At 44.9% G+C, this 27,029-nt stretch overlaps 3 protein-coding genes across 10 annotated transcripts; 1 reads left to right on the top strand and 2 right to left on the bottom strand.

Moving 5' to 3' along the window:
- Positions 1-2,123: 2,123 nt before the first annotated feature.
- On the bottom strand, positions 2,124-3,783 carry LOC120898586. The gene is made up of 2 exons (XM_040304656.1): positions 3,081-3,783; positions 2,124-3,010 (listed from the first exon to the last, which is right to left on the bottom strand). The coding sequence occupies exons 1-2, from the start codon at positions 3,574-3,576 to the stop codon at positions 2,334-2,336; spliced, it is 1,173 nt and encodes a 390-aa protein (XP_040160590.1). The 5' UTR covers positions 3,577-3,783; the 3' UTR covers positions 2,124-2,333.
- Positions 3,784-5,676: 1,893 nt separating this feature from the next.
- Positions 5,677-6,807, bottom strand: LOC120898587 (pre-rRNA-processing protein esf-2-like). Its single transcript, XM_040304658.1, has 2 exons — positions 6,146-6,807; positions 5,677-6,072 (listed from the first exon to the last, which is right to left on the bottom strand). Exons 1-2 carry the CDS (start codon positions 6,675-6,677, stop codon positions 5,702-5,704), a joined length of 903 nt encoding a protein of 300 aa, XP_040160592.1. The 5' UTR covers positions 6,678-6,807; the 3' UTR covers positions 5,677-5,701.
- A 387-nt stretch (positions 6,808-7,194) lies between these two features.
- On the top strand, positions 7,195-21,918 carry LOC120898585 (ataxin-2 homolog). Of its 8 annotated transcripts, none has more exons than XM_040304654.1 (6): positions 11,906-12,380; positions 14,257-14,682; positions 14,799-14,955; positions 15,042-17,410; positions 18,374-18,654; positions 18,796-21,918. In XM_040304654.1, the coding sequence occupies exons 3-6, from the start codon at positions 14,854-14,856 to the stop codon at positions 19,251-19,253; spliced, it is 3,210 nt and encodes a 1,069-aa protein (XP_040160588.1). In that variant the 5' UTR covers positions 11,906-12,380; positions 14,257-14,682; positions 14,799-14,853; the 3' UTR covers positions 19,254-21,918. The 8 variants fall into 8 exon arrangements, with proteins under 8 accessions (XP_040160582.1, XP_040160583.1, XP_040160584.1 ...); XM_040304653.1 differs by having other exon boundaries at positions 11,906-12,190; XM_040304655.1 differs by having other exon boundaries at positions 11,906-12,148.
- The last annotated feature ends 5,111 nt before the right edge of the window (positions 21,919-27,029 follow it).

A 27,029-nucleotide genomic window follows, 5' to 3' on the forward strand; every position in this document is an offset into this window, starting at 1 on the left:
ACACACATGCCCAAGCGCGGTGAAAAACTTTTTTGCACGGTAAGAAAACGATCAAAGTTACCCTCGCGAATTGGTTTCGTTTCGCGTATCGAAAGAAAGTAGAGTTTTGCGCTTCGTTTTCCATTTGCTCGCGTCCTGTGCTACGGCACGCCGTTGGCGTCTGTTATACGGTGTAGTGTACTACTACTGCTGCTACCATTACCACTACTTCTAATGTGTTTTGAAAATTTGAGCTATTCTCACGCAAATCGTAAGTACACATCTACTAGCTAGTACTTCTTACACACTGAACTTAAATCTGCTAGCGTCCGCTTTTCCTAACAGCACGTATCCCGAACGGTTCGTTTAATTAAACCATTCTCCCCTGTTCCTTCCTCTGCTGTACCCCTTGTGCACCACCATTTTCCAGTAGTCGCAGTAAACGTCGGGACTGTTTGTGCGAGTGCGGATTGTGCCCTGCTTTTACTGACAAGTCAGCTCCACCTAGCGCCTCCGGGAATGTTGCGTATTTGATTTTCTGCTCATCGTTTTTATTTTTAAATCTAAATTATCCCATGCTCGTTTACATAGACATTAGTCACATAGCAAACACACACACGCACACACTCACATTAAATTAACATTTCCACACATCTATCAAACACAGCAAATCTACAAACTGTGACAATCGCTTACAACTATTTTACAACTGTTTACAGTCCATTTTCAAACCTCCCCCCGTATTTTAGGACCGAACGAATGCAGATTGGCATAATTACCGGGAAAGATGCGCGGCGCTGTTATACATACACACACACGTATACAAGCATACCATCACCACACCGCCACGATCACCACACGTACCAACACAACGAACATCAAACCACACCACACGTGTCTATTTGTTTTTTGTTCGATTGCGCGAACGTCACGCAAATTTGTGCAAATCCGATCTAATCAGTAGCAAAGGAACTTTTCCTCGAACTTTTTCGAAGGCAGCGCGTGGACAGATATAAGGATCTCATCGCGATCGGCAAATTGCGTTACGCGTGGAAACTGGAAACCGATGAGAAACGCACAATCTTAAACCTTTCTTCAAAACTGTTACTTGTTTAGTAGCGTAACTTTAGAATATTTAAAAAAAATCCTTTTCTCTTACGCCAGTTCATTGTCAATCAAACTTTCGTCTATGCTTTTGAAACCAATCTGGTGAATTCATTATATCTTGAAAATATCTTCCACGTTTCTTCCTTTAAATCAAATAGAATTCTAATGTCCTCTACGTAACACTCCTTCTTCTTTCATACAGTAGCAGCAGCAAAAGACTGCATCTAACATCTACCTAAGCTTTTCCCTAGGTCCTATGACCAACACGATCAGTATGCAAGCAAGCAAGCACGCACTTGGTACTTTTGCTCACTTTACGTACTTTGGCTTTTCAAGCTAGACTAACACTCTCCAAAGAAAGAAGACAGTGAATCCACTGATGTCTAATGCCAATTGATGTCATCTCTCCTTAATGTTGTACAAATTGCATCGCCGTTTGGATGAATCAGGAAAGAGAAACAGAGCAAATGAGGAAAAACAGACAACTTAAAAAGGCCTCCTCTTAAAATCTTATTGTGCAGTAATAATATTCAAATATGAAAAGTAAGGCTCTTCTTCGACTATGTTCCATCTACCATACCACTTATACGCACACACTAACACATATGGACCTACAGAGAGCGTACTGCGTTGTTTTGCTTCTTTTCAAACCCAGATTAAGCGTCCCATAATACTAACACATTGTCGCAACAGGCACACCCCCAGAGGGGCACCATGCTTGAAGGTATCGTAGCTGTCGCACCCAACGATAATAATCTTCTCGGGTTGCGGGTAACAGTGCATAAAGATTTCGCAAAACTGCTTAACATCTCGCCCCATGTACCCGTGCGTCTCCTTCCTCTCACAGAACACCTCAGACGAAATGAAAAAAAATATATAGAATGAAACAGTGCGATTCCGATTGGTGTTTGACGACGTATGCGACCGAATTACAATGATTGTTAAAAGAGAAAAAACAATACAAATGTTATTATATGAAACAATATAGCTGATAAAACTACACTGGGAACCAATGATGTGAATAAATCAACTAAACATTACTGAATCGAACGTTGGTTTTATTTGTTGCACTTTGTTTTTGCTTAGATATCGGATTATTTGCTAATGCAGCACACATTATCGATTGTTGTTCTGTGTTGTTCTGTTGGTTCAAACGTCGATTTGATAAAGAGTGCCAATTAAGCTGAGATAAGGTAATATTTCAGGTTTCTTTCACGCATTTTCTTAATAGTTTCGACGCATCTGTTTCACAAACTTTCGTACGTTTCGGTGATAAATGTTACAGACGTTTCGTTGCCATCCGACGGTAGGTAGCTAAAGTTCCACAAGCTGGTTGAGAATAGCAGCGATTGTTGCTGGTGTAACGTTAGTGACAACGCACGACAACTGTCCTTACACTCTGTCCGCGGCCGAAGCGTAACGCTTAGCCTTGCTCGCATCTGATGCACTATTACGAGACCGGCCATGTTTGGTGTCAGCTCTGGTGCCCCCGGGTGAAAAGCGCGGGACAGCAGCATCCAGTTTGTATAGGGTGGTTCCCAATGGGTGGCGTAAAAGTAGGGTTTCTCGAACATGGTGCGCGTTTTCTTGATCGGTGGCAAGGCACAGTTTCGAAGCTGCACAAACCAACCACGTGCGGTGCCATTTCCATACAGGCTCCCATTGCTGGCGAGCAGATCGACCATACGTGCTATTGCGGGAGCTTTAGCAGTCCGTGGGCTGAATAGAAGATTCGTGCGGAAATCACAAGGGCTCGCCAGTAGTAGGTCCTCTAGATCCAGCAAGAAACTGTCCCAATCTCTCCCGTACCGAGGATGTTGGTCCCAAGGGAGATGCACATCGGACACAATGATCGGTATATTACGTATAAGGTGATCTCGATATAACGCTTCGTATGTCACATTGGTACGCACTGGCACCGCATCTGTAGAGCAATCGTAACGTTACGTCAAACATTAAAACAATAAGAAAGAAAAAACCTTAACACTTCTTACCAAAATTTCGACACACAACACAATCGTCCGGAAATGAGGTGATCGGTGCATACTTTTTCGGGGCATCAGTTTCTTTCGCCTTCGCTATTAAACACTTGCCACGGTACAGCGGGGTCCAGTCCCAGTAGGGTAACAGTTCGATCATGATTAACCGACCAACTGCCGTTACCTGCCAGTTCACCCACGGGATGTAGTACACCGCCAACCCGAGGGCCGCCAGACACACCGCAACAGACAGCCAGCGGATACACTTTTTGCGCCATATGCGTTTTCGTACCGGAGCGAAAGCATCGTACAGGGCGCGGTCGGAAGGTTTTGCCCTCCCGATTGCCTCCAACAGTTCCTGAAAGCTTACGCTCAAGTCCGATTCCACTTTCCCTAAACCGACCATCGCTGGTGGCACTACAAACCGTACTAACAACGCTTTTCCGATGCTGTGCAGCCCGAACTCAGCTGCATGCAGGGCGCGTGATGATTGGTTTCCGCCTGATTGCATTTTCCTATCACTTGTGGGAAAATTTGATTTACGCCCCGTCCATGTTTGGGGCCGTATGGTGGGGCATGATAAGAATTTAATCGTTGTGCGTGTGATGGTGTCTGTGTGGATAATTCACATTGATGGGTTTTTGTGTGTAGCTCTTTTTTGAAATACTTAAAAATATATCAACGCACTAAGTTGTTTTCGAAAAGACTGATGAAAATATTAGGAATAGCATACATGACCCCGTTTTGTTGACTGGTCTATGCTATATGATGATGTTTCACGTTTTTGGAATATAGAATATTCTAAACATATTTTTCTTACATATTCGTAAAATATTTGTCTCTATATTATTCATTAATAATTAAACTGAATGTTTATCGCAACTAATAAAGTAAAAGTATGGTATAAAATAAATAGTAATATATATATTTAGTCAATATAATGAATGTCACCCCACATTTTGTGAGGCTTTTAAGGGATATGTTTTAAATATGCCAATGATTAACGTACGGGAAGATAGGTAAAGACGGACACTGCGGGTAAGATGGATACTTCTCATAAATACATGATACAAGTAATTATAGAATAATTCAACAATGCAGCATTTGGAGCTACTGAAAGTAAAACATAACATTTCAGAACATTTTTGACATAATATGTTCAAAAATGTTCGTTAATTTAACAAACGAAACAAATTTTCCATCGTACCGTCTCTTGTAGATCTAATTTGACTACTGCGGATAGTTTGTGATCCGTGTATTACAACGTGTATTGTTTATATTTTTAGAAGGTTTATTACATAAATGAGTTGTCGTGATTATTAAACAAAAATTGGCGAAAGAACGAGAATGAAAGCAATAAAAACTATTTTTTTTTTGTGGTTTATGCATCCTGACACCAAAGCGGGAAAGACGAACACTCTGTCGTTGCGAAAGATGGACACCGAATGTGTTTATTTATTTTACTTTTTATTCCTATTAGTGAAGAATAGATTTCATCTAATACCTTAAATGAGGGGTTTCGGAAGATGTGTTATGTTATTACTCACTCGGCGTTGATGAGGCACTTCACAAAACCGAATATCTTACCACGAATTGGACTACTTTAATCAACAAACATAAGAGGCATTCAGCCTGATCACGGTGTTCGAACGGCAAATCGAACGGCGGGTTGCACAGAACCACCAATTACTTCACGGACTTCATTTTTACATTTTTATGTGTTTTTGATCGTTAAAAAGCTTCAAAAAGTCGATCAAACGATTGAAGTTCTAGACTTTTGTTCTGTATGCTGGAGCAACGTCAGCTGTTAGTGCCCAATATGTCAATAATGCTTTGGATTCTCCATTCTACGAGAGGTTAGAAGTGACGCTAACAATTCCTAAATTCACGGCTGAATGAACCTTTGTTGCAATTGGTCAAGAATTGGTGTATGTACGTACCAGGACATGGAAAGCAATAGGATTAACATATCATATTGCTATGAACCTAATACTATGAATCTCTTCAATTTCCAACGTTTTCTACAGGTCCCATATTAGATCCACCTTACCCATAGTAAGTGTCCGACTTACCCAAACATTTCATAACAGCACGAAACTAAGTGTTATTTCATGAAAAAAAAATCGACTCATTTTCTGATAAAACATGAGTGTAAGAAAAGGAATGCACATTTCAATGGTCGTTGTATTTAAGTAACTCTCGATTTTTAACATTTTTCTTAAGGTGTCCGTCTTTACCTAATATCCCTTGCTTCTTCTTCTTTTGCACAATACAACCGTTATCGGTCAAGACTAGCCAGTAACACTAGTGGGCTTGGCTTTCTTTGACTTATTGATTGACCCATATCAAGACAGTTAGTCCTACGTACCACGAGAAAGGCCATCGTACATTTTAATAAAACTCGCGTGTGTTCTAAAATGCAATTTTCCAATTCACATAATTTCAATCGTAGTTTTAGCGTCTCACTCACAATCTCAGATAATCTCAGATGCATGATCGTAATAGATCAGAAAACAATTTAATTCCACTCAACGACCCATATATATTTTCCAACTACTCTAGCCAAAATAAATGAAACATAAAATTTCAATAATACAATGCGATAGCAGGATTGCCGTTAACAAAATGATTTTTATTTATTGCTTTTTATTTTTGCCTTTCTTCTCCCTTGCGGCATTTTTCAGTGCCACCTCTTTGTGGTGCACTTTTGTTTCGTGATACGAAGCTTCCTTGCGAATCTGTTGTATGTGTTCTCGCATTTTCTCCTTGGCCACGGCCCGTTCGTACGCTAGCCGCTCGTTCAGATGGACCCACTTAAACCCTGACAAGTACTTCATGCTCCACAGGATGTCCCGAAACACTGACTTCTTCTTGTTCGTGATCGGCTGCATGTTTAGCATCGGCACAATCGCTTTTGCCACGCGTTTATCAAGAAACTCTACCCAACCCTCGGTATACTTAATCATTGCCGACTTACCACTGGCCGTTTTCAACCGAGCTTGACCATCTGTAAATATAAAAAAGATAAGATTGAAAGCTTAATAAGGCGAAAAGTGTCATAGCAAAAGCAAAGGACATACCTTTTTGAGCCGGTTGCAGGAAAATGCGTCCGAGGTCGCCGAACGGTTCCAGCAACGATCGCAGGATCGTCACATTCATGTGCTTTGGAATGGAGCTGATGTATATTACGCCCGTTTTCTTTTGCTTTGTCTTTACCAAAGGTTTCACTCGTTTCACCTTGTTGCGTGGGGTTGCAATTTTGGCAGTGCTGCTTTCTTCGGTGGCCTCATCTCCGTCATCATTTTGCTCACTGCCCTCTTCGCCTTCGCCACTCGCACCGTCGGCTTCCACATCTTCCTCCTCATTTGAGTCCATCCGGACATCATCATCTTCCTCCTCCTCCTCATTTGAGTCCTGCCCGTCATCATCCTCTTCGTCCGAAACATGTTCTTGTTCACTTCCATCGGCTAGATCGTCGTCCTCATCCTCGTGCTCTTGACCGGCATCGTTAGATTCGTTGTTGTATAGGCGATCGTCATCCTCATCGTCCGAATGGGTTTGAATATGCCTTTTCTTTTTTTGTGTGAGAATAATACTTCCGTTTCTTTTCATTGCCAATTCACAATGCCAAAGAACGTCACAAAATCTTTGAAATAATCGTTTCTTTTTAGCTAATGATTTACTGCAACTTTTCTCGAATAAACAAATGCCGCTGGTTGGTCGCCCCAAAACACATGTGTTGCTGACAATTGATGCGCATTTTGGCAGTGCTGCCAGTCGCTAAGAATTTATTGATTTCTGCTTGGTGCTGCGTGAGGATTATAGTTTTGTGATTAAATAAAATTTAAAATAAGCCACTAAAACAAAAAAAATCAAAACTATACCTACAACAAAAGAAATTCTATTAAATTCGAAAAATTAATTATTTTTTGAATGTTTCATTCGTTTGATTTCATGTCAACTTCAGCTGTCAAGAATCCCTCCGTTTACATTCCCGAGTCAGAGCGTTCCACAGTGAACGACCCGTTTGCTCTTTCTAAATAAGCACGCTCTCCCGTTCTGGCGCACGCACCGTGCCTACATGCACACAATGCCAGGCGCCATTTTTAAGCTTGACTGTGTGCGTACCATCCCGTAGCGTATTTGCACTGCGAGAGTGTGGCATATTCATTTTATTCCTCCGTTTTTTGGCACCGTAGCAGCCAACTCTTGTTCCATACAGTCTTTGTATTGTTGCAATCCTATCGAATTCTGGCGAATTTAGGCGCAAACGACGGAAAACCTGGTATCGTACAGCGAGCAGACGGAAAACGGCAACGTTTTGGCCGTTTCCCTCCGGTGCCAGAGCCTTTCCGCCGAGCCCGTCGGAGTGTGTTGTCGTCCCGAGCGCCGTGTTGCCCCTTGCTGCTGCAGCTGAAGCATCAGCGCCATCTCGACAACCCCACGGTGTAAAAGGTGTCCCATTTGTTGTGTGCTCCGCCGTGTGGCACCATCGCCCTTACCGTTGCTCGCAGCAGTGTTTGGCTTTACAAACCTTCACCTGGGCCGGAAGACGACAGACGGCAGCCATCAACGAGCGCGACCCTCCGCACAGGAAAAGCGTAAATTCGTGCACCCGGAACGGGCCTTTGCAGCAAAGTTTGCAATCGGTGCAAACAAAGCCAACGCAAGAACGCACCGCAGTGGCATCAGATAGCTCGAATAGACAAGACAGGGCAGGCGGAACACGGTGAGAAAGGGAGGGAGTGTTTTTGTGTGCCTGTGTGGAAAATCGAGTGAAAGTGCGTAATCGTGGTGCCACCCATTGACAACGCCATTCGGTGGAGCTGTCATCGAATCATCAACGAGCAGCGTAAATCACCGCCTTCCGTGGAGTCAAAACAGACACCTCGAGAGATTGAACCTCGCGGTGTGTAACATCGGCCTTTAGCACGCGTGTGTTTGCTGGCATGGTCCAGGGTGGTCAAGTGCGTGAGCCACGGGTGTACAGTTAATACCAACCGAACGTCGTCTTCCACGGGCACAGCAAACTGGCGAGCGAGATAAGCGCGGCAGAACGAACAAGCAGTCGAAATAGACAGAGACACCGAAGGTTTTCCTCCAAGCTCGCACACCAGCAGCAGTAGCAGCGGCGGCAACAGTCCCCCCCCCCTCGAAGCAAAGGGAAAGTCACGCGCGTCACATTGACAGCGTGTGCGTTGTAGTGTGCGGCGATATAACTCTCTTGCCACGGCAACGGTGCCAATAGTTGAAGCACCAGCAGCAACAACAACAACAACAACACTAGCAGCAGCAGCATACAGCCCCACAGAGTGAGCGTGTGGTTTTTTTTGCTTCCTTCACCATCGTCGTCGGTTGTTCGTGCGTTGAGTGTCGGTTAGTGGTTACATAAAAGAATTGACTTCAGAAGACACACACGGCAAGACGGTAAGAAACCGCCGCCAAGTAGTTTCGGGACGGAAAGCGCGAATAATTGATCCCGCTAGAAGACATCGAATATACCGACAGATAACGTTTGGTGCAGCGAGTGCATTTAGCGTGCACCAGTGAGCGTGTAAGTGCATGTGCAATCGTACGCGCGAAAGAGAAAGATAGAACGAGGAAAACAAAAAGACCAACTCTCGCCGTGAACCTCAGACACTGTGTACGTGTGTGTGTGTGCGTCAAGTGATTCGCCGCGAAGAAAAAGCATCGAAAGCATCAATTGCGAATACATTTTATTGCTTTAATTGTGTGTGCACACCAAACGACGCCCAAAGGACATCCGTGTGTTTGTGTGTGTTGAACTCGGGACAAAGGACAGAAAAAAAACGAAAACAAAACAAGACCGAAAAGGGGAAAATTAGCTTCTGATCAGAGATCACCATTCCCTGTCACGATCGAGCCCCAGCTAGCCAATTGATTCAGCGATCACCAGCGTGCGTGAGATAGTGTCTGTGTGTGTGTGCAGCGAGCAGCAGAGCGAAGGGAGAAAACGTCTCCCGCGCAGGAAAAGTTAGTCAAAATTCCAGTCCCGACGCGAAGCCATAGAGAAGGCTCCTCCTTGAGCCGCTCGAACGATCATAGCGAGATGAGCCGGCGCAACAAAACTCGCCCAGGGCCGGCCAGGTAAGCGCTTTTCCCATTACCATTGCGTCATGTGTTTGTCTCCGCGCGTATTCCACGCGGGAGGAAAAAAGGGGTGGGTTTTTTCTTTCTTTTTTTCGCGATCGCACTCAAGGAGCGAGACAGAGAGGGAGAGAGAGATGTGTTTTTCTTTCATATCGATCATTTAATTCTAAAAATAGAGCTTGATAAGATGTTTAAATTATGATTTGTTGGCGGTCAATGCGTTGATGCAATGATTTAGATTTATCAAAAGGTTTAATTGTTGGGCCAAACTGCTAAACAAGCAAACAACTTAATCTATGCGTCACTCTTGTGGCAAAGGCCGCCATGCTGTGTACCGATAACGCAAAAGCTGCCCTGTCTGCTGCCTGTGCCGAACATTCCATAAAGGGTCTAGGTAAACTTGCGAACGATAACGATTGGAGTCGGCCGTGCACATTTTACGTTGTCTGTGTCGATCCCTTGGGCCATTTACCCCATGACTCATGATCCCTTGTCGACGGCGGCAGTAACATGATGAGAATCAATACAGCTCGACAAACTGTGTCTCTGCTGGTTGATTCACGTTTGTTTTACAACATAATTTGAGTAAATAATGTGTACCTTCGTATTTGTTTGCTGTTGGTTTTCTCCTTTTTTTAACGAACTGCCTTATCGATACATATTCTAGTAACGATTTGATGCACTTTTATAATTAGACAAAAAAAATTATTCCTAAATTATGCTTCTTAGTATATTTTGTGTCATAGTAGTTATATGAATAATTTTAATAATTAAATAATCCACCAAATCTTGCCATTACGGAACCAAGCAATTGTTTGATATTCATCGGTCAACCAGAATCAGCCAATTCATTTTATAAATGTAGATTGTGTACCTTTTGATTATCTGCCTAATTGCCAAGCATTAATAAATACGTAAAAATAGAATAACTTTGCCACTACGCCATTTCCGGCCTGTAATAATAATAATTTCCCTTGTACAAAAAAAAACAAAGGTTTTTTTAGCAGCGTCGTGCTATTTTCTTAAAGATGGTGTATTAAATGCGTAGTTTCCTCTTTTTTTAATTCACGTTCGGTACCATTGATCGGCCTTGATGGTACCATTCTACGTTAAGCTTAGACAAGTATACCAATTTTCAATACGATTTTGTCGTGCGAATGAAAGTAAATGAATGGAAAAGCACCATGAATGGTGGAATGAATGGTTAGGCGAAGCGAGGAAAATGAAGCGGAAGGAAGGAAACGGGATAACGCAGCACTGCATTGTTTGCGGTGCGTCCTAGAAATCACATGAAACGCTATTATGGCATATACAAACACGTCCACCCAAACACACACACACACACACACATTCGCTCCTCAATTCGTCACCACCATGTAACACAACGCACAACACGCCAGCAGTACGGGCGATGCACAATTCGCTTGGTGGTGTGAAAATTGCTTGGGTATCACAAAGAGCGTGGGGGGGGGGAGGATGGGGTGGTAGCAGCCGCCATCAAGTGTTGTGCCGCTTCACTAACACACATATAAACGCGTGAAGCATGCCCGTGCCGACACACACATGACACGGAGTGAGTGAAAATGTGCAATGCGTTCCTTCCTCCCCTCCCCACTCCCCCATTCTTCTTCTCTTTGTATCAAATTACCCTCCCGTTTTGCCCCTCCTGCCCTTACCAACGGGTCACTCGCGCGTGTGTGTTTGTGTGTCTATGCTTCCTTTTTATTGATTGAATTTTCCCTCCCCACATCCGCCCGTCCGTGTGGTTTGCGCCCGCCCATTATAGTCTGCAGCATTATGTTTCGCTAGTGTCTCGCTTTGTTGCACTGGACTCTACAGCACACAAAACGTGTCTGGTAGGACCTAAACGCACACACACAGCCATACACACCTACCACCGTTCAAACGATAGAGAATGGGAGGGCGCCATCTGGTGATGGTTGCCGGTAGCATCGCGTAGTTCGGAAAGCCCTCGGGAAAACCATTCGTATGCTCTAGTTTTGCTGCTGTAATGCTAAAGAGCAGGAAGACACGTAACTTCGCGTTCAGATTAATGAGTGCAAAATACTTCACCGTGTGGTGTCGTTCGTTTGCAGTCCATGCGACCAATGATTCAAATTGGTTTGTTATTGAAATGCGATAATTTATTTCTTTCAACTTGTGGAAAAGTTTAATACCTGTCGTGGAAAAGTGTTTCGGCAAGCCGACCAGGCGACTCCACGATCGGTAATATTTAGTTCGCATAAGGCAAAGTGTTCAACCAACAACCACCCTTCGCCTTTTTCCATGCACAAAGAACTCGTTGCGAACCGGCAAGATCTCTCAGTCAGATCTCGGTGTCTGTGTCACAGCCGGTTTTTCTCATCTCGAAGAAAAACACACAGCACCGCAGCGGCGGCGAGAGGAGAAAATTGCCTTCCTGTTACCACCACACAAAGGGAGCTATCGCGCTTTCTCGCTCACCCAATCAGGCGGAAAACAAACGTCTTCAAACCGGACGAACACGCCAGGACTCGGAACAAGAGAGCTCTCATGCCCTCCCACCCCCCCCCCCCCCCCGCTCCACCATGAAGAAAAAATAAAGAGCAACCAGGACACGATGTGAGATCGGCACTAATAAGCCGGAGAGCGAGAGAGAGAGAGAGAGAGAGAGAGAGTGTGTGTGTGTCTCTCGGTTGTGTGTCAGTGAGGAAAACTCGCCCGTGTCGCTTTTCAGTTTCAGTCGCAAATGGTCTGCTCCTTCACGATGTGGCTGAGCTTTCCTTGAATGCGAGCGTTTCTGTTACTCCTTCTTTCTTTATCAAATACTTACCTATTACATTTGGAAGCGCAAAGCCTAGTCGGGCCTCCACATCATTTTCCATCCCCTCTCCCCCAACATCCTTCCCGACGCCACGAGTAGTGTGTAATGTGTGTGTGTGTGTACGCCTTCCCGAGGGGAAGAAACTGCCTTCCTCAACCCGAAATAAAAAGTCAGTGACGACGGGTTTTCCGAGTGATCGAACAAATTGAGTGTAAAAAAAGTGGCTTCACTATTTTAGTGCAGTACGCGCGTACCCCTGCGGATCAGGATGCGGACAATCAACTTTGCACCATCTCGCGGCAGTTGAAATTTGCGTTAATTTTTCCACCGACATTTCGGGGGAAATTCTCGAAAAGACCCTCCGACTGTGTTCGCCTGTCCCAAAGGGTGCCCCGTGCTAAGTGCGTGTGTGTGTGTGTGTGTGTGTGTGTGTGTGGGTTTGTCTGACCCCGTTTTATTGTCCTACGACCACTAGCGCACAGGATTTTCCGTACTGCTTGTGCGTGCGTGTGTACGGAATGGGGTTGGGAGCAAATTTTCACCATTTTCCACCCGGTGAAAGAACACTTGTATTGGGGCAAGTGTTTATCTATGTGCCTGTATGTGCGTGTGTGTATGTGTGAGGGTTTTCGACAGTTTGCCATGTGGAGAAGAAAGAATTGGAGCCCCAAAAGAGCCACGCGAGAAATAGAGAGCATGAACATGTTTGTATGTGTGTGTTGGAGAGAGAGAGAGAGAGAGAGAGAGAGAGAGAGAGCGAGAGAAAGACAGTGACGGAGCGCATGTGGTCGGAAAAAGTTGTGAAAAACGAATAAAAAAGGGTTGCAATTGTGTTACACTATCACAACATGAAAAATTGCATTTATGCTTTGTGCTTTTTGCTTGCAAATTTTGTATGCTATCATACACAGTGTGCCATTTAGGAAATTATGTTTTGTTGCAATTTGTATAATCAAAAGGTACTAATAACAGTACCAGTACATATAGTTGCAATATATTTGATCTTGGCTAAATAAACTTCCCCAAAATGCAACTGATAACGCTCTTGCTATCACGATCATGCTTAATACTTTCTTCTGTGTATGGATTGGAGAAGTTAGCGGAGTTTGTGTGATATAAATAACTGTAGTTTACCAAGAATCGCAATCATTACCCCAGCGGTGAACATTCTCCGCACAGGCAGAGGGCAGCTGGGTGTGGAGGTGATGATGTTTTTTCATCGCCACCTTTCCCAACGATGCGCTACTGTCTAGCGCAACCAACCGTAAGAATGCTTCCTAGCACCAGCACCCTTTCCTTTCGCCATTGTGCGTATGCTTCAATCGCCACCCATTTGCGAAGAACAAAAAAAAAATACATTAACGCATGCTATCAAAGCGCAAAAAGACAAAGGCGAGGGAACCGAGTATTTATATTTAGTTCATTTAATTCTAACGAGATAGTTCCTCGCGCCTTACGCTGCCAGCTGGTGCTGCTGTATCCTCTTCGGCATCGTTGGACATCTCGATCGCTTGCTGTTGGCGAAATTTTTCCCTCCCATAAGGGTGGAGGAATTTAACAAAAATTGCATTGCTTTCCACGGATAGTAAGTTTCTGGCTGGATGGTTGTTTGATTTACGTAAGAGAATTTCTACATTGCCGTGGACATGAATCAAACGTGGATGCAATTTCGTTAAGGCCAATTTGAGTGCCTATCATTGTTATCATGCTTGTTGTTGTGCGAGTGCGTTGCTTGCGAGCGTCAATGTGTAATGTAAGGTTGTGGTAACGTTGAATACCATAAACCAGCAGTAATCAAATCGATGATCACATGGAGGCAAAACCATTTTATAGACACTTTTTTTTTGCTATTTTGCTGTTGTCGTGCCACACAACCGTTTGGTCAATAGAATGTAACTAAGGTTGGAACAGAAGCATGTACAGTCAGATCATAAAGAAGAAGTCGCAGGTCAGAACGGTCCACATTTTGGGCTAATCGCATTGAACAGAGCAAAAGGCATACGACAGTCATAGCGAATGTTGTATGCTCTGTGCTCTGGCTGAAAGAGAAACAATACCTTTTATTCGCTTTCATATTTTGTAATGATTCTCCTAATCACAAATGCTCGTCGAATAAGCGCGTGGCATGCGTGTTGTGAGAGAATGTAACGTGTTTGTAACGTTTCCGGCACTATTGTAGAGAGAAAGGCACCTTTGCTCCATCAATAACAGGCACGTGAATTTAGAGTGAAGCCTCTTCAAAGCACCACATCAAATGCGTTTTTTTCTCGCTTAAAGGAAAGCACCACAGGACATGAGCACACAGTGCCAGAAGTAGTCACGCCTCGGCGAAGCATTGTGATAGTTGTGATAGCAAAGCAATGAACGATGGATAATCAAACAACGGACAAGAAGCTGCATTGCGATGCACACTCCGTTATTGTGCAGCGATGAGAGAGTAACGGTGGACTGGTCAGTGTTTGTCGTCGTTAAACCTTCGGACTTATAGTTCTCTGGAGAAAGCGATTGGACTCCATTGATCGAAGTGATTCCACTGTTAGAGTGTGTGATTCGTGTGCGGCTGTTCGAATAGTCAAATTATACTTGCTGTTAATTCTACCGCGGGCGCAAGAGGATACAACACTGTGATACATTTTATTCTAAAACATTACATCTTGGGCTTCATTAGCGTGAAAAATGGCGCTACAACATTCTTATTCAATGGTACTTTAAATAAAAAAAACTTCATTTCGATCATGCTTCCGTTCGATTGCACACAATTTAATACTCAACTGTACTCACGATGTGACTTTTTCTCGGTTGTTGCTCTGTTATCGCAGGTCCCAGCGGCAACGTTCGATTCAAGCCGAAGGCATTTACAACAATGCACCGTTCATGCATGCAGCCACATCACACGTAGGCAATCTCGTCCAGATCCAGACGCCAGCCGGCCACACATACGAAGGAGTGTTCAGAACATTTTCCTCACAGTTTCAGGTAAGTTACTGCTTGACGTTGTTGATCAAATCGAACCACGAATCGATCAACGAATTGTAATGACTCCTTCCCTCCGTTGCTTACAGGTTGTGCTGGAAATGGCACATCGCGTTGAGATTGGTCCCGACCAGAAGCCAAAAATTAACGTCGACACGTTCGTGGACCGACTGATTTTCAAACCGCACGATATCGTCACGATCGTGGCAAAGGACGTCGATCCGGAGGACGCTACGAGGGACACGTTCAAAACCGATACGGCTATTTCGCGTTGCAACGGCACGAACTGGTTGGAGGATCGCGTGCTGGAACCGTGGGACGAAAGTGGCGACCTGAACGGTGAATCGCTCGAGCAGAGCCTCGAGCTCGACTCGAACGCGGATGGGTGGGATGTGAATGATATGTTCCTGAAGAACGAACAGGTGTACGGCGTGCAATCGACGTTCGACCAGTCCCTGTCCGGCTACACGGTGCAGATTCAGAAGAAAGACAGCGAAGAGTTTAAGGTGCAGGAGCAGGAGGCGGAAAAGATCGCCAACGAGATAGAGAACAACCCGGTGTACAAGGAGCGCATCGATATCGAGAACGGTGACGAGGAGGCCGCCTTTGCCGCCGTCATCCGCCCGAACAGCAACAACAGCCCGCAGCCCGCCGCCGGCGGCGTTGCGGATAAGAACTCGAACAGCGTCAGCAGCAGCAGCAGTAGCACTAGTAGTAGCAGCGGCAACAGTAGTAACGCAGCGAACAGTAATAGTAACGGAAACAATAACCTAGCGAGCAATACGAACAATTCGACCAACAACAACAGCAGCAGCAACAGCAGCAGCAGCAGTAGCACGGGTCAGGCGATGCCCTCGAGCACGAAGTACGTCGTGCCGGCCAAGCGCAAACCCGGCCAGGCTGGCAAGCTGGTGCGAAGCACCCCTCCTCCCTTGGCCAACAGTAATAATAATAACGGAGGCCCACCAGTAGTGACGACACAGCAGCAGCAGCAGCAGCAGGTGCAGGTGCAGCAACAACAGCAGCCACCAAGCCCGCAGGCTCCGCACAAAAACAGTTACGGACAGATGATGTCCCAGCAGCAGCAGCAGCAGCAGCCTCCGCCAGGCAGTCAGCAACACGGAGGCGGTGCTGGTGGAGGTGGTATGGGTCATCCGCAGTACGGAATGCACCCGAACCAATCGCCTTACGGGCACGTGCCGCACCAGCAGCAACAGCAGCAGCCTCCGCCGCAGCACGGCCAGCCGCCGGTAATGAACTCGAATAAGATGAACGGCGACGGGCGGGGCGATATGGGCGGTGTCCCACCCGGCGGTGGTGGTAGTGGCAATATGAATGTAAATAGCAACCAAAAGCCTCTTCCACAGCGGGGAGTTCGCCAGTACGCGAACGCACCGGCACCGATGACGTACAGTGAGCCGCCGCCATCGCTTAACCCGCAGCAAATGGGTGGCCAGATGCAGCCCATGTCTACAAAGCCCCCGATGCACCTGGCGCATCCGCATCACGCCGTTGTGCCGCCGCACCTGCCGCCACCAACGGTGGTGCCGGCCGAGCACGTCGTGATGCAGCAGCATTCGATGGCGATGCCGCCGCCCGTTCAGCAGCAGCAGCCACCGCCGCCCCAACAGCAGCAGCAGCAGGCTCAGGTGCAGGCGCCACCGCCCCAACCCCAGCGCACGGTTGTCGTCCGAAATCGGGACATGGAAATCGACAATCTGCGCAAATTCAACCAAGACTTCAAACTGGCCCCTCCGCAGCAACAACCGCCCATGCCAAATGTTCACCAGCAGCCGCCTCCTCCGGCGCCGCAGCAGCAGCAGCAACAGCAGCAGCAAGGACCACCCTCGCACAACGTCGTGGTGCAGCAGGCGCCACCTCCCCAGCAGCAACCCGACCACTCGACGCCACCGTCGCTGGACAGTTCGCCCCCGCTGGTCAACAGTCAGCAGCAGGGCAAGATGGTGGTACCATCGCCCCACAGCGAGCCACCGCCCCAGCAAGCGCCACTGAATCAGCAGCAAAATCAAGCCTCCCAGACCGCCTCGGGTATGGTGGTTGTGCCGGCCCAGCTGGCCTCCCAATCGCCGCACCTTGTGCAGCAGCCGCCGCCACCGGTCGTGCAGCAACCGCCACCGCAGCAAGGCCAACAGCCGCCAGTAGTGGTCGGCGGTGGCTCGCCGCCCCAGGCCCAGCAGCAGCAACCGAATCACGTCACCCCTACCGGTGCCCCTGCAACCGGCCCTGGCAGTCAAAATGCGGCCGCCGGCAGCACCGTTCCGTCGGGCGGTGCACCGAACGGCAATGCGAACGGTGTCGGTACTCCGGACGGAACGTCCGCGAACGGAAATGCGAGCGGGGAGCCGAAACCTGGCACAGCCACTAAGAAAGTGTTCACGTTGAACCCGGCGGCGAAACCGTTTACGCCGCGCAGTCCAAGCACTCCCAATCCGTCACGGTATGTATTAGTGTTAAGAATGGTCGTCTTAGTCGGTGTTCCGTCTGCACGTAAATGTGTGAATATTTGTGTGTGTGTATATAAAAAATGCATGAAACTTGCAGTAAGCAGAAATATGATAAACCCCTAATAGTTGATCAATTCAATATAAGAAACGCAAACAGTAATTCTAAAGGGATTAACATTTCTACTTACTGCAACGTTCGCCTTTTTGCAGTAGCTTTTAACTCATCAGCTTGTAAATTATTGTTTTCTAAATTGCTAATCCAATTCATAAAATCTCATTCATTTGCTTTAAATTATCGTTTACATCTTGCATATTTTTTTTTCATTCCATATAAGTTATTTCTTTCGTTAATTTCCATATCATGCATGAACTGTCGCGATTGTTACACTTCTGTTACATTTTCGTTCATTGCATAGCTGTTTAGGTTGCTTTTATGTGAGTTTTTTAACGCAATTTATGTTCCTTTTTCGTGAACTTATGTTTCGCGTGCACTTGTATGATGTATAGTTAAATTCAAAATTGCTTCCCACCATCATCGATATAATGTTAACAAAAATCCCTTTTTTAACACACTAATTTTTTTGCCACGCCCATGATCACCACAATCACCACCACCATCACAACAACCATCAATCACATCCTCACATGTGCCCGTGCCAAAAATGTGCCCCTCCACCACCACAACACCCAACTGTCTACGCGCGTCTGTCTGGATTTGAATTCGGGAACCAAAACCAAAAAATGAACCAAAATCATATGAAACCAAATTGACCGACCAACGTCTTTCAATCTCCATTATTAAAACAAAATGCAATACTATGAACTGCTACTACTACTACTACTACTACTACTACTACTACCAATTGTTGTTGCAATCTAAAAACAAACCAACAACAAATCAATGCCATCAATAATCAAAACTATCTTATAACCACCTACCGTACCGCTACCGCTAGCCAACCAACCACTAACAGTAACATAAGTATCATTAATGGTAATCCTTATTTCGCACGCCCACTGAAAAGTCACACGTCTTCTAGCCCGCACACACCACAAACGCCGGGCCCGGCTGCGATAACCCAGGGCTCGTACCAGCAGTCACCGCACGTCATTCCGCAACAGTTCGTGACGTACGTGGTGAATCCGTCCTCATTCCAAACCGCCCAGCAGCACCAGCAAGTGGCCCAACAGACGCGCATCCGCAATGGCCGACAAGGTAGCTACCGGAATGACATTTGTACGCAAGAAAATCCAACGAAAACTACGCACCTTCAACCGCCGCTGCGTCTTGCCCGCTGCCGGAAAGCCGACCGGTACCGGGGAGGCGTAGCGTCGGCACGTTGAATGTTACTAACTGTTGCTATCTTTTCTGTTGTAGTTCCAGTCGGTGCATCGCAGATGCAGGTAGCGGCCGCAACTGGGCAGCCACTGCTGGCGCCTAACCCGCTGCAAATAATGTCTCCGTACGGGCCCGCGATCCACGCGCAACCCTTCCAGGCGGCGCCACCGTTCCATCAGCCGTACCGCTTCTACGAAACGCCCCAGCCGGGCCAGATCCAGTATCTGGCCGCGACCCCGCCATCCACGACGCCCTCGCCCGGCCAGCCGCACCAGCAGTACCATCCGGGTCCGCAGCCTTCGCCGGCTGGCGGTGGCCCACCGACCTACCAGACGGTGCACCATCAGCAACCGACACCGTACCCGATCCCGGTCCCCATCGTACAGCAGCAGGTAGTGCCGACGCTCTACCAAAATATGCAGTCCGCACCGCAACAGAACCACCACCAGCAGAACCTGCACGTGATGCACGTGGCCCAGCACCCGTCGGCGCAGTAGCATAAGTTCTCCGCTGGTGCGCCCGGTACCAATGGGTACCCTCCGCCCCATCCGTCGTACGCAAAGGTGTTGAAGAACTAGAGCGCATACGCGAACGGTACGCAAGGCTGGCAAAACAAAGAGTGCGGCGGAGGTCGTCCCATCCGCTGCTGCGACCCTTAGACATTTAATGGCACATTGAAAGCGTACTGCGCAAAGAAAAGGGAAGACAAAATAAAATATACAATCTGAAAGCCATGCAAAAGGGTGAACAAGAACAAACGAACTGAATTATATATGTATAAATGGTCTAACGGAAGCGCGGTTATTACTACTTTAAGGCAGTGAGACGCCGAATCGCGTTCTGCTGAATATAGGCAAATGTTTACACGAGAAACGGGAGAAACAGAACGAGCGAAACTGTTACACTACTGCTACCGGGGAATATATTCCCGTCATCCAATACTCCTGAGTCGCTCGATTAACCGGTATTGCTGGTTGCATGCTCGTGGGCTGCCATCGTGTACGCGTACAATGATGCCTGCGTTCATCACTTTTACTATATACCATCTGGAACGAGCTGCTTTCCGTCACGTATGCAAGCAGTTGTGTGGTAAATTGTTTGGATTAAGCTGTTGTTTTAGTAGTTTCATGTGTTTGTTCTACCATCATAATTTGTGACAATGACATTCCCCTTTTCTCTATGGCGAAGGCATATTTTGAGTCGTTTCAAACATGCCATTAACCACATCCATGGATAGTGTTATGTTGTGAGCACTGGTTTTGAAATTTTATGTGTGCGCTTCATGGCGTTTCTGACGGGTGTGTATTTGTTTGTGAGCACGTACAGTGAAGCTCTGCGATCAGGAAAGTGTTTCGGTAATGATTGAAATGAGCGCATCTCGTGTGTTTTGCTGACATGGCGATTTCCGGATCGTTTCTAACGGTGCGGTAAATATGAACAGATTGTAGAGCAGGCTCTCTTAGCCTTCTTGATAAGTAGATCTTTTGGGGGAGAGGCAAAAACTACTTAGAATATTTCTAAACTGTGCTGGGTGGGCACGGAACAGCAAGACGAGTACGGTGGTAAACATAGGCACACACACACTTGTTTGTTGGTCCTTTTCTTTCGCAGTAGAGGAATGAAGTTGTCTGTATTCTTTTTGCTCATAGTCGAACAAGTAAATATTATACACTCAATCATAAGGAAATGTTGTAAGAAAAGGCAAGAAGGGAGACTGCAGGTGTGGTACGAAACTGCAAACAGTTGAAATGTGAAAATTGTGTATCATATAACTGGTTGAGGGTAAGGGTAGTCTAATCAATAGGATCCCGATAGGATGTACATGAGGGAGAATGTAAAAGCGGCAGCAATGGCGAGTGAAGTACGCATTTCTGTGTAACCGACCTAGCCCCAAACATGGCATAGATCGCGCGTTGATTTTACATAGGTGTGTAAAGAACGGCACCAAGAACATTGTTGAAGGTGAATGATAGTAGCCATTGAAACAATTTGACGTAGGCAAGGACTCGGGACGATAACTTAACAAGAAAAGAAAAACACACTCACACACGATACATGCATTCGTATCTTAGCAAAGTAATACATTATTAGATAAATCAAATTAATCTTAATAGTGAGGAAGGAAACAAGTTGGGAAAGAAGTAGTCGGGCAAGACAAGGCAGAATCGTTAGGTTGATCGTATGCAAGAATGATTGTAGTGCAAGGATGCACACGCTGAAATCTCTTAGGTGTAAAAAATGGGTGTGGACACAGCTTGAATGAACGGTGTATTGTGTGATTGTGACAAGAACGGTTATGTTTTATGCTGAAGTGAAGAATCTAGAGCGACAATTCTTCCGTAAACAATGGAAAGACTAGAAAAAAGGCAAACCTTTTGGTAATTATCAAAGAGCTAAAAAATGAAGAAGCAACCTTAAGCAAGCCAACAAAGCATTAGGTGGAGAAGTAAATGTGTGTGAAATGAAAGGATAATGAAGAAAATCACAATTATCGCTAAGGGAGCATCTACAAGGTGAATGCGACTCCGTTGGAAGAAACTGCGAATGCGTAACACGTAGCCAATAAATATAATTTATTGAATGTCCCAATTTTTTGGGCAAAAACCACGAAATGCGAGAGACACGTCATGTAGTTAGTAGCCAAACATACTCACGAATGGAAGAAAATGGCGTAGTGAGCTAAAAACTGAGGGGGAAAACATCTGACTTCCTTCCTCATCTAACATGTGTACGTCTTGCAAACTACAATTAGACCACACACATTAGCAATAAAATGTAGAGCAACAAACTAGTATTTAGCTAGCTACAAGGACTTGCATTGTGGTAAGGGCGATGAATAGGACGACGCAAGTGACGATACTAGCGCAAGATACAACAGTGATGAACCACTAACTAGGATAATGGCGTGAAGACAGCGATACAGTTCGGTGCTATTGAGGAGTAATGAAAAAAGAATGTAAATTCTACAAAATATCAAAATAACAGGCAACCGTTGCGCGATTGCAAGAATGCTGATGAATTGCAGGCACGTGCAAGACTATTCAAACATGTTAAACATGTTGGAAAGCAAGAGAACAAAAAAAATATACATAGATCATAACTAGAAGCCCAAGCAAAGGAAAAGGGGCTTAAAAGACTCAATCGAGAGAAAGAGAAAGAGAAAGAGAAAGAGAAAGAGAAAGAGAAAGAGAAAGAGAAAGAGAAAGAGAAAGAGAAAGAGAAAGAGAAAGAGAAAGAGAAAGAGAAAGAGAAAGAGAAAGAGAGTAAGAAGCAAAGAATATTGAAAAGATTTAAAATGCAGTAAAATGTGTGAGAATGTTTGCCTGCAGCAAGAGAATGGCAAGACAAAAAATGTAAAATACGTGCAGATCATTGACGAAGGGCAACAAAGGAACAAATCTTCAACAGAAGTCAAATGGACGGCGTGATCATTTGCAAAGAGGTGAAAAACTACGCCTATTGACAGAGAAATGATGAAAGCATACTACGCAGTGTTCAGCCAAGATCACATCGAACAAACAAAACAAGTGAGAACAGACACAGTTCGACAGACAAACAGAAACGAGTGTCAATGAAGCTGAATTTGAAATTTCAATTACAATTTTCCTACTCCTGGATCAAATTTACGCAATACTCGAAGGGATCGATTTACGTTCTGAAAAGCTCCAGCTATCTACACGTCTCTGTGTGGGGTTAGGCTTTTTTCAGTTTTACAGCTACAAATAGATGAAAAGTGAAAGGGGAAAAACTAACGCGATACAGTCAAACTGAACTGCTACAGCCCAAAAAACGAAAATAATCCATTTTTCCATTAAACAGGAGTAATCATGATCATACAAACGTTACACTCAAAACAACAAAGGAACGCGACAGAAAGAACCTACATCAAACCGTGAGAAAAAGCTTATACATTGTTAAATCTTTTTTTGTTTTTATTTGTTTTCCATCTACAAGTACAATCGCCCGCACTCTTCTTCTGCGTTAAGCCGCGTCCGCAAAGAAAAATCGAACCTAGGAATGGCATATGCATATGAGGATTATTGCAATTAGGATGGTAAAAGCAGATGTCAAAACCCAGCATCACTGTAGCGCATCACGAGATCATGTTACACGTTATAGGGTGATGCACCTTTTGGACGGTGGTGATGGTGCAAATGAAGCGATTTGTTAGTGAGTATTGCGGTGGACGGCAGTTTCACGCGGAAGTAGCGTGGCGATTGAAATGTTATCGTTTACCTTTTTTCTTTTGTCTGTAAAGAGGAAAAAAGAGCAAAAACCATTCAGTGAAACAAAAAACAGAAAAAATAATAAAAAAAAACACACTAAACAAAACCAAACACTACGTATGTGACTTATTACGGCGATGATGGTTGTTGTTTACTTTCATCAAGATTTTTGGCCTATTGGTTTGATTTGCCTCTTCAAATTAACTTAAATCCTAATCTTAATATGTGTTCTTCCTCAGAGTATTTACTTCGTGCAATTTATTTGCAATATTTTGTCCTATACTTGTTTATGGCTCCAGCTAATGATGGATTTAAAACTCCGTAGTACTCCGTACTAGTCGTCGCCAAGAAAATAGCTCATCGAGAGAAAAAAATCTAAAATGCTGATTAATAAACTAGATCAGCATTTGTTTCCTTTACAAATAATTTAATTGTTTTTTTAAAGTGAGTGAGAAGTCTATAACTATTCAGTCGTTTATTCAAATGCATTCCCTTGCTTTTAATGAAGTGGATATGGATAAGAAGTCCCTTTATATTCGTTACAAATCCTTGATGATTTGAAATGAATAAAACTAAACCGATGGATCATGAAGTTATTTACCACTACAACGAATAAATAGTTTTAAATTTGCATACCGTGCGTGTCAAGGTCGTCGGCGTTTGAAGACTGACTGGCAAGCATAGGGGAAAAAGATGTTCAACCATCGTTAATCACTGGGTGGCATGAGGTGGTGTAATGTTAAAACGTTCAAATCATGTATGTACGAGACCGGATTAACGAATGCCCTATTATGACTGATTGACACTGACACACAAGGCCGTTGAATAATAACCAAGAACATGTATTCAATGCGCGGGCACAGGGGCGGTCCCATGGTACAGTCGTCAACTCGTACGACTCAATAACATGTCCGTCATGGGTTCAAACCTTGAATGGACAGGAGAGATAGCAAGGATTGACATGACTATCCCATCCGGCTGTGTGATAATGAATTAAGAAATAGAAGAAGAAGAAGATGTATTCTCAGTACCTGTTCAACTGTGTTCAACTGCACAAACCTATGCCCATGCAATTGTCGCATGAAGGAAAACCTTACAACGGGTGCATAAAAAAATGAACATTTTTTTTCGTTTTTTCATGGGATTATCTTCACCCGCACTAACGAAAAAAAAATGAAAGCTCCATCAGTCGGACTCTAACCGTGATGGTAAAAAAAAATAAAGCAACTTTCGTTCAGAAGCGGTCGTGCCCGCCACGACGAAAACGGACATTGTGCGGTAGTTTTTGGATGACTTCTAAGACCGTCCTGGCATCTTCAAACATCTAGGCACTATTGGAGCACTAAACAACCATCAGAGCATCGAAAGAATGTCCGATTCCGAAAAGCCGACGACCCTGAGCGACTAGGAGTTCCAGAGGAAGCTAAAGAAGCGGAAATTGCTTCGACTGGGTTCGGCCAATGACACCAAAACTCACAGCGATTATTTGATGAAATGAAACGGATAAATATGATTAACTACATGTGATACCCTAGCCAGCGAACCGGTCCAACATACCTCAGCTGCGTTCCATAGTGAATTTCTGGAATTAATGGAGAAGATCTACTACAACAATGTTGTCGCGTAACCTGAGAATTTATTGATAAAAATCTAAGGTAGAACTTAAATACATGTCTACATGACTTGCATGATTTAATGAATCCTTCCACAGAGATAACAATAATTATTATAAAAGTTAATGTACAAATTAACGGTATACTCCAGGAATGCGAAAAAAGGCATCCAATTTCCACATCCACAAGCGGTTCATCGTTGTGTACGCATTGGGTGAGGATTTGTTAGTCTTTTTTGTTTAAATAGAAAAAATAGATTAAATGCCTCGGCACAACCGGCCAGCCATGGGAAACACAAACATTATTTTAAACTCGCTATGGCTGAAGCGTTTTCCCAACCCCCTGAACCGTCAATTGACCGTGTTGTACATTGGGATGCACGGGTACATCCAGTCTAGGGTCGTACCAACAAATAGAATTGCGGGATGCTGCATAACCGCATGTCCTGTCAGCTCTTGTCATGCTTATCGCGAGGGGAAAACAAACAAAAAACAACACACATCCTTACCCCGGCAAGTGAGAGGAAAAATATGTTTCATTGCCCTTTGATAGCAGCTCGCCGCGTCGCTCTCACTTTCCCCTAATAGTTTCCGCACACGCAGGAGTTATGGCGCTAAGAAGAAGCATCCGCACCACACAGGAGATAGTAAGCAGGAGGTACCACGCGATTGCGGTGGATAATTGTGATTAATTGTTTGTCGCATCGATTGCGCGTGTTAAACTGGACCGTGTGCGCCACCAATTCACACGACACGCGGCCACTCATTCATCGATTCGATGACGTGACGTTAATGGGTGACGGTCGTTTGATTTGTTACAATTTTGGCAAATTTAGCCCGTCGAATCGTTGGCTGCAGACTGCCATAGGCGGGCTCATTAGCGAATAGTGTTACACGAACATGAGTGAGAATGTGAATGTGATTTTAGTACAATTTAACTGAGATGGATAATTAGAGGGAAATTGTATTCTGTTTTAAATTGAATATTTGCTATAAATAATGATCTTTTATTTATAAAAGATCAGTTCTGTCCATCGTTTGACTATGTTTACTCAATTTAAATTCGACCGGTCTCGTAGTACAGTCGTCAACTCGTACGACTTAAGAACATGCCCTTCATGGGTTCAATCCCCAAATAGACCGCGCCGCCATACGTAGGACTGACTATCCTGCTATGGGGGGGGAATCAATTAGTCACTGAAAGCCAAAGCCCACAAGTGGGTACAGGCAGCCTTGACCGACATCGGTTGTTGAGCCAAAGAAGAAGAAGAAGAAACAAATATAAATTTCCCTGATGCTAACATGCAGTTCAATACGTCCCCAAATCAGATGATCGAATCTAATGATGTAACCTTATTTTAAAAATCTTCTCAAGTTAACCCCGAACCTTTTGTTGGATGGTTTTTAAATCCTCGTTCCCACACTCGTACAATTTGTCACAGCCACCCGAAACTAATTGAAGTCATCAAAACAAAAATAAAATCGCAGCTAAATAGAACGATGTCCCGCCGTATTGTCCCTTCCATTGATTCCACCCCTAGGGTCAACCGATGCACGCTCTCCCATGTTGAAAGCCGTGCGAGAGGAAGCGATTATATCCGTATCGAAATCTGTCATCACCCTCCAAAACCGGAACCCAGGGCCGGATGTTACAGCACAAATTGTCACCCTTTTGCCTGTTTCTGCGCCAACTCCGGCTACAGGCGACGATGTCGTCGGGCGAGCCATAAACTTGAAACCGCCACTTCCACACGACCTGTGACACGCCTCACTTACACGCGCACTGAGCGCACTGGGGGCTGTGAAGGCGCTCGATAAATTATAGGGTACTTGAAGAAATTAGCAATGTCAATAGCACTGTGCAGCGAACGTGCGCATAGCGCTTCATGCTGCCGACACACACACACACACACCGACACGCGCCCGTGTTTGGGATGGAACCGCGCCGGAAGGCTTTCGGACGACCCTCCGGGTGGACCGCGTAAGATGGGCCTTGGAGCGTTGGTGTTTGTCGAATGTGTATTCATTTTACGGAATGTGGTTCCGCGTTTAGGTGCGGGTGTTTGGTCAACATTGTGTTGAATGTAAGGTATGCGGTTTAGTTGGTTTTGTTAAAAGTCTTGTCCGACACTTCATTTTCAGTGAACCATTACATTTTAAAACAGCCATTTCTGGGATGAAGAAAATATCTGAAATTTTCTTCTTCAAAAATTTTATTTATGCTAAAATTAAAGGTCATTATAACCGTTCCTCCAGAATAATAATTAAAAAAAAAATTCTCCATCATACTGTTTTCACAATTACAGTTTCCCATAATTTTATGTTCATCATGTAATGATCAATTAAAACAACTGTATGATTCAAACTTCTCGCTAAACAAATACAAAATTTTAAGCTTATATTCATAAAGAAGTTTTGATTAATTTTCTTTCATG

Source organism: Anopheles arabiensis, chromosome 2 (genome assembly GCF_016920715.1).
Source record: "Anopheles arabiensis isolate DONGOLA chromosome 2, AaraD3, whole genome shotgun sequence".
NCBI lineage: Eukaryota > Metazoa > Arthropoda > Insecta > Diptera > Culicidae > Anopheles > Anopheles arabiensis.

Coding starts and splice junctions, on each gene's coding strand:
- LOC120898587 (XM_040304658.1), bottom strand. CDS start 6,677: ATGAAAAGAAACGGAAGTATTATTCTCACACAAAAAAAGAAAAGGCAT. Junction 6,073..6,145: donor CCTGCAACCGGCTCAAAAAG/GTATGTCCTTTG, acceptor TTATATTTACAG/ATGGTCAAGCTCGGTTGAAA.
- LOC120898585 (XM_040304648.1), top strand. CDS start 9,136: ATGAGCCGGCGCAACAAAACTCGCCCAGGGCCGGCCAG. Junction 9,174..14,798: donor ACTCGCCCAGGGCCGGCCAG/GTAAGCGCTTTT, acceptor CTGTTATCGCAG/GTCCCAGCGGCAACGTTCGA. Junction 18,655..18,795: donor TAGCTACCGGAATGACATTT/GTACGCAAGAAA, acceptor TTTCTGTTGTAG/TTCCAGTCGGTGCATCGCAG.
- LOC120898586 (XM_040304656.1), bottom strand. CDS start 3,576: ATGCAATCAGGCGGAAACCAATCATCACGCGCCCTGCATGCAGCTGAG. Junction 3,011..3,080: donor TGTTGTGTGTCGAAATTTTG/GTAAGAAGTGTT, acceptor ATTGCTCTACAG/ATGCGGTGCCAGTGCGTACC.